At 41.0% G+C, this 12,163-nt stretch overlaps 2 protein-coding genes across 2 annotated transcripts; both read right to left on the reverse strand.

Moving 5' to 3' along the window:
* Positions 1-229: 229 nt before the first annotated feature.
* Positions 230-3,787, reverse strand: LOC127764415 (probable glucuronosyltransferase Os02g0520750). The gene is made up of 4 exons (XM_052289297.1): positions 3,483-3,787; positions 1,572-1,960; positions 1,156-1,397; positions 230-1,070 (listed from the first exon to the last, which is right to left on the reverse strand). The coding sequence occupies exons 1-4, from the start codon at positions 3,628-3,630 to the stop codon at positions 554-556; spliced, it is 1,296 nt and encodes a 431-aa protein (XP_052145257.1). The 5' UTR covers positions 3,631-3,787; the 3' UTR covers positions 230-553.
* A 4,449-nt stretch (positions 3,788-8,236) lies between these two features.
* LOC127764023 (cytochrome b-c1 complex subunit Rieske, mitochondrial-like) lies at positions 8,237-11,551 on the reverse strand. Its single transcript, XM_052288828.1, has 2 exons — positions 11,277-11,551; positions 8,237-9,190 (listed from the first exon to the last, which is right to left on the reverse strand). Exons 1-2 carry the CDS (start codon positions 11,449-11,451, stop codon positions 8,547-8,549), a joined length of 819 nt encoding a protein of 272 aa, XP_052144788.1. The 5' UTR covers positions 11,452-11,551; the 3' UTR covers positions 8,237-8,546.
* Between the last annotated feature and the right edge of the window lie 612 nt (positions 11,552-12,163).

Consider the following 12,163-nt stretch of genomic DNA (forward strand, 5'->3'; position numbering starts at 1 on the left):
AGAAATTATAAAAACGAAACCCAACGGGACATTAAACTCTAAAATCTATAATATCCAATTTTTAAAAGTCCCAAAGAGAATGAATAGAAACAGTGCTAGGTCGAACAAGCAAATAAAGAAAGATATGGCAGAAGTAAGGGGTACGGTGTGACTTTTAAAAACTATAAAATTAGAAACACAAGGATTATAAGGTTTGGTATTTCAAAGTCTTAAAACAATGAGATAACTATTTAATAAACTTTAAGTAAAATCATATTAAAATATATATAACTTTGTATGGGTGCTAGCCGCGCAATTGCGCGGATCACCCAGCTAGTTTAGTGAACACAAGAACAAATTCTGACATTCATTGCTTTAATTTTTTTTATACAATTACAAAGCTACAAACTGTTCCACTCACTTCCACAGAGTAGGCATTTAGCTCAGCGACATTGGAGATATACAACTTTGATAAATATCATCTAGCTATGTAAAACTAGAAACTCCTCAGTGGAAAAGGACATAACTTAAACTTCACAATAACATCAAAGCCGAGTTTTCCATGTGAGCTTTTCTATTTCCAAGGTTTCAGATCTGCTACAGGCCCCGCAGTCCAGTTGAGATGCTTCTCGCCTGGCTTTAAGTATACACTGTCTGGGTGTGGGAGCTTCCGAGCAAGGCCGTTGAGGATCTGATGGAATGCATCTCTAGGTTGTGCTGGCTGCGGAAACAACATGGCCTGTTTCATTGATGGATTGGCGAGTAATCTTTGCTTCCTTAGGATATCATCAATTGGGATGGATGTGAGGATTGAGTCTAGCCTTGGAACATCCTCCTCGTCAACAAAAACACCGATTTCGTCCCATGGGATTGCGTCAGCAAACGGAAGCACAATATCATCAGCTATGATGACTGGAATGCAACCGAAAACTACAGCCTCCACCAATCTAGGGCTCCATGGTGCCCATCCCAAGGGGCACAAGCAGAAGACTGAGCGCTGCATATCTTCATAGTAAGTAGCTGGGTGTTCCGTAGAAATGTCGAAGAGGGGATTGTTCTTGAAATTCTCCCACAGTGAAGCTCGGGCACCTCTGTATAACAAGTTCAACAGAGTCAATAAAGCAGGACCAAGTACCACAGGAGATGTATCTTTCAAGGTTCTGCAAACATTCTTACCTTGCATAATACCCACCCTCAGGGTCATTCCCATTGTCATAGAACAGGCCTCTGAAGTAAACAAAGATTGAACGGGGAGTATCAGGAGGAATCAAGTGAGCTTGCATTTTCTGAGGAGGCGCATATGGTGGTATAGTGATAGAACCCTCCTTCAAGCACACATGGTTCTTCTGTCCAAAAGTTTGAACCAATGTGGCACGGCGGAGCAATGGAAGTATCCCACGCTCAATAGCTTTCTCTTCCTGTAAAGACATATAAACATTGCATATGCAGTTTCAGAATAGATAGGGACTAAAGGTAGGATCTATCCTGAGCTACCTATTTCTTAAAACTATTGTGGAACTAAAATCATGACTAGCTACAACAGTGACAAGGACTTGGCAGGTAAGAAGACAAATAAACCAATATATCATTACCTGATAGTGAAAGCATGCCCCAAAATCATGTGGAACAACAAAGAAATGATCTGCTCCATCAGTTCTATTCCAGAATGGCCATTTTCTTGAAAGAAACTGGATTGCGCTCCGCATCATCCTAGGAGACTTGAATGGCAATGGAAGTCCAGCATGAGTCAAATCACAAGTAGTGTAAACAGGGGCATAGAACCAATCAGCCTGTTCAGGGTTGAGCGTTCGAACAGCACTAGAGAGCAAGAAACGATGCATAAATATCTCAGCAGCAAACATGTGGTTGAGGCATCGGGGATCCTTGGCGACTATCCTCTTGTTATACTTGCTTGGCAAGTCATAAACAAAAACCTTCAACCGCCCAACTGGATTGTCTTCTAGCACATCACCAGCACTTCCTGCAGGTCAATGATCTTGGTTGAGTAGAAGCACATAGTACTATCTTCATAAAACTGATAAGCAGATTCCAAGAAAACCAGTCATGAAGTTATAATATAATAAGGGGACATATCCGGCGAAAACCATCAAATAAGTGAAAACCCATGAAACCTAACCTAAAAGTTTCATAAATTCATGAAAAAAAATACTTGAGATGGATGTAGGCATGAAATACATTTCCACCAAATATCAAGTTCAAACTCAACTTTATTTAGGAGTAACAGAAAAGACAAATTTTGGGTGAATGGTAACATGACACTATTCACCTAGAATTTCTCTTTTTTGTTTCTCTCAAATGAAGCTAAGTTTGGACTTGAGATTTGGTATGAATGTATTTCATGTCTATAGCTATATCTAGTAATTTTTTCATGAATTTAGAAAACTTTTAGGTATGGTTTTCACGGGTTTCCGCTTATTTGATGGTTTTCATTGGATATTCCCCATATCATTAATAAGTAATATTTAAGGTGGAAATAAATGTTAACAAGAAGAAAGGATGTAAAACTCAATACAAGCTTAGGGGAATTCATTTTCAATAAATCATGAATAATTGAACGAAAATTCTGTTGTTCTCTGAAATATAAACTCAGAATGCACCACTCTCCTAAAAAACTCAGGTAGATTCTCCTCTCTTTTATTTGGCACAATTGCATTTAAGGGGTAACTGTTTATCCTGGAATTATTGTATTAAATAGAAACAATAATTGGATCCAATTCCATTATCGGAAAAGTTATATGCACAATTGGATTGGCTCCAAGCAGATCACAGTATCTTGACAATAACTAACGTTAGTTGGATAGGACTTTGTCAATGAGACAATGATATAACAAGTGTAGGTCTGCAGGTAGCACAAGCATATATGATTGTCTTAAAACTATCAAATGTTAACTATGTAACACGTAAAAGAAACGGAAGAGGAGGAGAAATAGGTGCTAAATGGTAATTCAACATTTCTATATGTTCACACAACACTTTGCTGGCGCGGAGAGATTACATTCCTTCGATAAGCACGAGAGTCAGCGATCCATTGCGGTCAGTACTGAATTTACATCAAACTAGTATTGGACATCCGGATTTCCTTTTTTATAGGGGGAAAAAAAGCATATCAGTGCGAATGTGCGATTCTAAGAGCACGGGTGTTGTTGTACAATGCACATTATCAGGTCGAACTTGCAATTGCATATGAATATCCATGGTTGAAGTACTACTACTAGACTAGAGGAGAATTTCGGCCTAAGAACTGAATGGTGTTAGGCTGAGACGTCCTCGCCTAGCAACAGCATCCCAACTTTGAATCAGGTAAAGGGAAAATATTTATAAACAAGCTGAGCCAGTTGAGCGATTCCCCTAGCCAAGTTCGTGAACAAATCCAACACAAGAGGCTACTGAATCACTCGCAGCACAAATTCACAATCCACAAGCTAACATTCTAACAACCCAGCAAGTCGAACGAATCGGGTGCAGAAGTACAGCTCGCTCACCTGAGATGCGCTCGGTGTTCCCCTGAGCCGCTCCCCCGACCACCTCGGCGGCGGCGGCGGCCCCCGCCAGCGACGAGAAGACGCACGCAGCGACGATGAGCACCGCAGCCGCCGCCGCTGGGACCCGCCCAGCCCTTGCGCCCACCATGAGCGCCGCCCCCCCGCTCCACCCACCAGAAATGCCTCGGGGGGGAGACGCCGCGGAAGCTTCTAGAAATCGCGAGAGCTTGATCGCTGGAGGAGGAAGCAAAGGGAGGCAGCAAAAAAAGGGGGAAGAGAGAAGGGAAAATGGCAAAGTGGTGGGGGGGATTTTGTTGCTTGTGAATGCAACAAAAAAAAAAGAGAGAGAGAGAGGGGGAAAAGAAATTGTCAAGTCAAGGTGGCAAGCGTAGGTGAGAGCAACGCCTCCATTGACCAAATGACCAGCTGCGTCAGGACATCAGGAGGCACTAATCAAGATTTATGATGTTGCTAATTCGTCATTAGCATTTACTTAATTACTACATTATTAGGAATTTAGGGTTAGAAGATACTACTCCTATTTAAGAAGCCTCAAAACTAGGTGGGAGCAACCACTAACTGCTTGTTGAGTTGGAAGGGGATTACTAGATTAGATCTGACCACTTCAGTCTGTTAGGTACCTTAGGTAGGTAGAACTGAAATCTCTGCTAGTACGACGGCATTAGGATCTAGCAAATCAGATCCATTTACGGTGTTACTGTTGCGTTTTTTCATATTAGCCGGGAAGTAAGGTTTTGCTTGTACTATCCGAGTACAAAATTCAGGGATGAACATGTATGTACTCGTGTAGAGGACAATTTCGTCTTAATTAAACTGATTTATTGCATGTTTGGGCATTAATTACCATACCCAAAAACAGATCGTTGTTTCGGCACAAGGGAATATTATTATGTTTTCCGTCATTTCAGGTTCTTGTTTAAGTACAGCTACTACAGTTTCTCCGACGGCGAGGGTTCAGAAACTAATACTCTCCCGTCTAAATATAAATTATTTTGGAGGGATATGATACGTAGGTGGTGTTTGAATATCCTAAAGATAAATATAAAAATTAAATGTTTCACGTAAAACGAGGTGATAATAACATGTGACTAATTGGATTTTAATTATTACAAACTTGAAAAATGGATTAATATGATATTTTAGAACAACCTTCATATAGAAAGTTTTCGCACGAAACACATAGTTTAGCAGTTTAAAAAGCGTGCCACGAGTATTTAAATTTTCATCCACCTGTTACAGAAGAAACGAACGAGACCGTACTATTCACTCCTTCCCAAATTGATTATCGTATAATGGAATTTAAAATTTCTCAAATTAGTCATCATATAACCGGATGGACACGAATTTCATCGTAAAATAATTAATACAGCATGAGAGAATATGTGCATGCTAAGATATAATTGGCACGGTATTTTAATCGATGCATGTATTATGGAAGACTGTGTGTATGGTGTCTTGATTAATATGATTTAAATTATTCTTAATCTTGATTAATACATATCCCTTCAAAATTGCTTATAGTTTGTGATGGAAGGAATACTACTACCTTGTACGCTGTTGTGCCAGAAAGCTATAGATCGCCAAAGTGCAATGACCAAACTGCCATCGGATGCAAGTGTGGTTGAGGGTCCTTTGTCGGCGTGGATCGCACGACACTACGACAGGGCCATCTGATTCCAACGTGTGTCCGCTTTCAAGTATACTCCACGTTGACACCGACGGAAACGGAAGAGAGGTCTCATAATAAGTTTAATTTTTCATCTCTTTTAATTTGTCTCGAAATAAGTTAATTTTTGAAGTAATTACTATAACGAAATTATAAAAATAAGATATAATTATATTGAGAATAGAGAAAGTAAAAAATAATTGTATTGGGATTTAATAACGTAAGGGTTATTGTAGTTTTTTTTTTGTTTATATTAATATGTGTGAGATGGATAAACAAATTTAGAGTGAACTGCAACGGCGGTTCTCAAACTTGCCGCGGTGTGTCATCTAGATCCATGTACTCTCAAATTGCACTTTAACCTCTCTAAACTTGATTATGCGCCCATTAGTGGTCTAAACCAGCCTCGGGATAACTTTTTAGCCGACGTGCCATCGTGATGTGGAGGGTGCTAGACAACTGCGGGGTAATATTGCAAAGGGGCCCTTCATTTAATCCAATCGTCACACACATCTCCCTAGAGTCCCCTCGAGTTCTTCGCGTCAGAGAGGAGGGGCGGCGAGGCAGGCTACACAAGACGGTGATCGCCGGACTAGATTGTTCATAATATCATCCCAGTTAATACCTCCAACTTTTCCCTCATGATTGAAATAGACAACCAAATTCATGCACTTGTCAACCACTGAGGCCATCACATTTGTATCAGTGATTACACCCATCACATTTGTATCAGTGTTACATGTAATCACTCTGAGACCATCAAAAATACCCTTGCCTGATAATAACCAGTAATACTTCAAGCTGGGAGTCCTTAGGTACCCTAAATCCTCAACTAATTGATCCAACCACAGTGGAGACCAAGTGTCTATCTTAATATGATCAAACCAACTAACTTTGCCATCCACGTAAGACCGCAAATTACCATGACCAACGAAAAAACCCCATGGTGAACCTTGACTGAAAACTCATCCGAATCCATACGTACAGTCCAACAATGCACCACCCCATCAATTATCTACCATCCACAAACAGGATTACCCGTGCAAGAAAAAAACCTAACTTTAGACAGAAATAGACAAATGCATCTACCTAGTAGCCAAATCCTGAAATTTCTACCAGAATACACGTACGTGACTGTATACCATTGCTCTAAAGGTACAAACAAACACAGATTGCTCTAAAGGTACAAACAAACACAGATTGAGGATCGATGGACTCACCATAAACAGGTGCAGCTTCATCTTGCCACCACAATCTTGCCACCATCGTCACTCCACGGTGTCGTCGTTTGGTCCAGATTGAGAACCTCCCCCACCCTCTCTACCCCTCATCTGAATGAATCGCCACCAATCACCGGTGATCACCGCCTTGCGTCACCTACCTCGCCGCACTTCATCTCTGACGTGAAGAACTCAAGGGGACTCTGGGGAGATGTGTGTGACGATTGGACAAAATAAAGGGCCCCTTTGCAATATTACCCTCGCAGTTGTCTAGCACCCTCCACATCACGATGCCACGTCGGCTAAAATATCATCCCAAGGCTGGTTTGGACCACTAATGGGTGCATAATCGAGTTTAGGGAGGTTAAAGTGTAATTTGAGAGTACAGAGACCTAGATGACATACCTCGATAAATTTGAGGACCGCCGGTGCACTTCACTCAAAAATTTATTTTACGATAGAGGTAGTTGTAGAACTGGACGGATTGATCCAAGGTATGTGCTATACTGCCACATATGCTAGGGTAACACGTGTAAGTGGAAGCAAGTATTTATTCCGTTTCTAAATATTTTTAAAAAACATATTATAAATGCAGACGCTTACAATACACACTAATTCATCCTTATGAGATTGACAAAGCCACCATAAGCGTCTCTCTGTCGACGGGTACGTCGCCCACCACTGAAGAATAAATAGCCGTAAACGCAAGAAACTGTATCCAGTCTAATATTTGAACACGGTAGACTGGTTCCACCATAAAAAAAACCTAACCAATTAAGTTAGACTCACTTCATCGTTTCTAAAATCTAAATAATTAATACAATTGACTATTAGTCTTTTTTTCTTGAAAAGCCTACATGGATACTAAGAAAAAAACACCATATTATCGAAGTGTGCGAAGTAACAAAGATCTTATTTTCTCTATCATATTATGGAAGTGCGTTACGTCAAAAAAAAAAGATTCACCGTAGTCTCATTTGAGAGGTTTTAGTGATCAAAGCTTAAACAACTAAAGTCTAACATAAATACATTATGTAATACCATTTTTACACGATCAGTTACGTAGTTTTCTTTCTTTTCTATTCTTTATTTCGATAGCGAGAGAATATGTAGAGTCACCTTGTTTCCTTGGCAGCCAAACTGCCAGTATTGTATGGGGGAGTCGTGTGCGACTACGGGCACCACGCTGTCCTTGTGCTGTGCACGTCCAAAGAACCATTTTCCTAAACATTATGAAGGACCAGGGCCATTCGATTGGCATACATGAATTCGACTCGAATTTTGTACAGCATCTTAAATATTTAGAAGATCCATTGACTAAGCCTGGCAGTAGTAGGTGAGATTGTAAAGAGTATCCATGGAACATTGGTACGCATTCATCGCCTGCGTGCTCACAATCAGATGCCACACTTGCTTGGAACATACCCCTCCGTACCAAAAAAAAAAAAAATCCATTCCTAGCCATGAACCTGAACACATGTATGTCCAGATTTGTAGCTACAATTTAATTTTTTTGGGACAGAGTATGTCCAAATTTATAGCTAGAGTTTGATTTTTTTAGGACAGAGTAGTACCTCACCAGAAGTCTTCAGTTCAAAAACTGTCCCAGATGTTTTCAGAATTCCATAAAATGAGTCTTCACACCAGAACGCTAAATTGGAACTCATTCTACAGCCATTGCATGCAAATGAAGCGTTCATGAAGAGCCACTTTACGGCTTCACATCGATACGTGTCATCACAACATATATAAGGACACAGATAAAATTAAAACAGTGCCAAGCCTACAACAGCCTATGAAGAATTGAACAGCTGAGGGCAATTCTATCATCATGATGTCACAAATAGTATTGGCAAAAAGTTTCTCATAACAAACAAATCAACTACATTCAATCACATACACGAAGATTGAAGAGAAGGGGTGTCAGTTGACAACATATAAGCTTCACTGTGCCAGCTTGTAAGACAATTACAAGATAACTCCTATTGATTTCAGGTAACAGAACCAAACTTGGAAATTAATTAACAGTAGCCAAGTAGCAGCTCATTATTCTTTACTAGAAGGTGCCCAACAAAGTAGAGCAACAAAAAGGTGAAACGTCAAACCAACAGAGAATAGAAGTGCCATAAGATTTTAAACCCTGTGGTCAATGTAATCTCAGCCGATGAGCAATTTGTTCTCTTCCAGAAATGAGTAGGTCGGGACTTCGAGGTTGTATGGTGCAGGGCCCTTACGGATTCTACCTGATATATCATAATGTGATCCATGGCATGGACAGAACCAGCCACCAAAGTCACCAGCGTTGGGAAGTGGAATGCAGCCCAGATGAGTACACACCCCAATCACAACCAGCCACTCAGGGTTCTTGACTCGTTCCGCATCCTGCTGTGGGTCACGAAGAGATCCAATGTCAACGCTGTTCGCCAAGTTGATGTCTTCCTCTGTCCTGCGCCTGATAAAAACTGGCTTGCCCCGCCACTTCACGGTCACAGTGGTGCCAGGCTCAATACTAGAGAGATCCACCTCAAGGGAAGCAAGAGCAAGAACATCCTTGCTAGCAGACATGCTTAGAACAAACTTCAAAACGAGCAAGCGCAGAAGCGAAGCATAAATAAACCTTCCACCACTCAACACAAAGTATGCAAACGCTCTTTTACTTGGGTCACCTGGCTGGTATCTTTCATGGTTATATTCATCATATACAATCTTTGCACTGGGATTCTTCACAGCTGACACTGTTGCTGGAAGCTCAGTCAAGCTTACATCCTGGTTCCTTGGAACAAGAGTTTCTGAGGAAAAGCCTGCAAAAGGGAACTACTGTTACATGACATCATCAAATATCAACGTAACACAAAAGGTGATATGAAGATAACAGAGCATTATTTTATCTTAACACGGTATCACCAATAAATTTCACACTTGAAAATCATCTCTATATATTACTATGCATAGAGACTGCCATTGTGATAAAAAATCAAATTTATTTTAGTGGTAAGTGTTCAAACTCCCTGATCTCAGAATTGCATGCTTGATTAATGTATGGTTACGAACTCATGATAGCTTATGTTCTGATCAATCTGAGTTGTTCCAAACAAGGAAGAACATTCAATGTTTTCTACCCAGGTTTCTATTATCAAATGTTAGTACATCCAACCAGAAGTCAGACTTCAACAGTAACATAAGACGGTGCACATTGTGATCTGTAAAACATCTAATTGCAAAATGTTTGATGAGCGCACAAGCAAAAGGTAAAAATGGAAGTGCTGACTGCTGAACAACCAAACTACAATACTGGATATTTGTAAAGCATTCTAGAAATGGTCACATATAAATATATAATGCAGGATACTAATGCGATAAGAATTATGAGGTTCCTTTCAAAGTAAGTAAAAAACTAAAGCATGCGTAATCTTTACCAGTCAAAACTAATAAAGAAAGCAGATCAAAGGATATAAAATCCAAACAAAATAAATTCATGGTGGAAATATAAGTTCCACTGCGTAAAACAAGGTATCTGAAGACAGGATTCATATTTTTAACAGATTCTAAGCAAACATGTTTGCGATAGTTAGAAATGCATACTAACCATATAGGAAAATAGCATCAACATCTAAACAATCAAGAGCGCTGATCTTCATAGGTTGTACGGAATTGGAAATGGAAGCATAACAAACTTATAGTTCACATAATGTTGGCCAAGGAAAATGCCAGAACAATGTGAGACAAGATTTATGCGCATTTTAGGGTAACAGCAAATCCATGCTGACAGCATTAGGAACAGAGATTATCAATGAGCAAAGAGGAGTGATCAAAAGTGGTTTGCATAAACTAAATGAACCATGTGGAATGTGCTTTCTTGGGACTGTGTTAATGTAAATAAAACAGACTGGACAGCACAAACCAAAATGATATTAACATTAATCATGTTAAATGAAGAAACTCAATTCTGGCACATCTTTCCCAAACCACAAAAGAACAGGAGCATTAGCAGTCCGCAACTCCACAAATGTGGTAATTAAACCAGAAAGAAATTTTACTGAAGTATCAAAAAGAGGCACAAATCTAACTATGGATTTCAACAACTACCTAATGCCTGGCTAGATTAATTACTAATAAAAACCATAATACTGAACACTACAGCAAGCTTTCAAACTTGCATTTTCAATATTATCATACCAAGCTTATCTTTGCTCAGAACAGTGATCATGTAGAGAATCATCTAATATTTCTGTGCTGTGGTATGAACAAGGAGATCTCACACATGAGTATACATAACAATTCTAAGATAGCATTCACAAGGACTTCACCTAAAAGTTGCTCTATCTGAGTGTGGGTCATCAGGAAAGTTTGCGCGTGAAGAAAAATTGCACATAATTATATGATCCAGCTATCCACTAACCAAGCCCACACGTGTTCAGATGAAGCATCTCATATGCCACATAGACATTACGCATGACTATTTACGTATCGGGAGTGAGCACAAATCAATCAAAAGAGCGTTCACAACGAATTCGACTCAGTTGAATAAACGGAAACACACCAAAGCATAAGCATAACATCAATCGTGGAAAACTTCTAATATCCAATCATCCCTCTAGCCGCTAAACTAAAATACCAATCCAATCATGCGCTCGCAGGCTAGGAACAAACAAGGTATGAACAGAGAACGCATCAAGCATGCATGGATTACATAGAGATCAACGAGCTCCGGAAGCAGGAAAGCATCCAAAAAAAACTAATATCAAATCACCGATCAGGAACCAAACAACCGCGACTACCGGGATCCCCCTCCGAAACCCTGGGAGAGCAGGAAGAAAAGCTGGATCCGGCCCCCACCCCGAACCCACGCAGATCAGAGGGCGGGAGGCACGCGGGCCGCGTACATACCCCTCGAGGCGGCGAAGAACGGGGAATCCACGGCGAAGCGCGGCCTCTGGGGCTCACGCGAGAAGTCGTCGTCGCCGGGGAGGGAGCCCCCGGCGAGCGGGCCCCTGGCGCCGGCCACCGCGGCGGGGCGCCAGGCGAGGGCGGTGGTGAGGCGCCTCCCGGCGACCCTGAGCATGGCGGCGGCGGCGGCCTTCCTCTCCGGCGGGTGGATCGGGTGGGTGGAGAGGAGATCGGGTCGAGGCGAGGCGGCGTGGTGGCGTCACGGAGTGGACGAGAATTGCAGGAGGAGAGAGAGAAAAAAAAAAAACAAGAAGGGAAGGGGAGCACGGAAGGATGCTGGCCCAGGCCCAGTACTCGCTGGGCCTTGGGCTACTTGCTTACGTCGGCCTGATTAACCCCGTGATTTTTCTTTTTTTTTCTTTTTTTATTGGTTCTATCTAACTAGTTGTTGGCTTGTTTCCTTGGAATTTAATGGGTTCAGATCGGAATGGCTCAAGTGATCGGTTTGCGTTGGCGTGGTAAGGAACGTGCCACGTGTGTCTGTTGCAGCACACGACTTGGCCACGTGCATACGGTGCTGTTTTTCTGTCAAACGAAGCATCTTTTTCTTATGGTTGAAAAATGGGCATATATAACGTGCAAAAGTAAAGTTGACTGAGCACAATCTACATGAAAAGTCTGTAGGTGATCACACAATATTATTTTTATAATGGATCTTTTCTTCCATTAAATACATGCATTCATTATCACTACTATGTAAAAGAGATTGGTACCGATTAAAAATTGATCACAGGTACCGGGTTTCCAAACCAACACCCAACAAGTGACAACTTTAAGGACCAAAGGTGCTAGTTTAGGAACCAATACTTTTAAGGTTCTAGTAATGG

Source organism: Oryza glaberrima, chromosome 2 (genome assembly GCF_000147395.1).
Source record: "Oryza glaberrima chromosome 2, OglaRS2, whole genome shotgun sequence".
Lineage (NCBI taxonomy): Eukaryota > Viridiplantae > Streptophyta > Magnoliopsida > Poales > Poaceae > Oryza > Oryza glaberrima.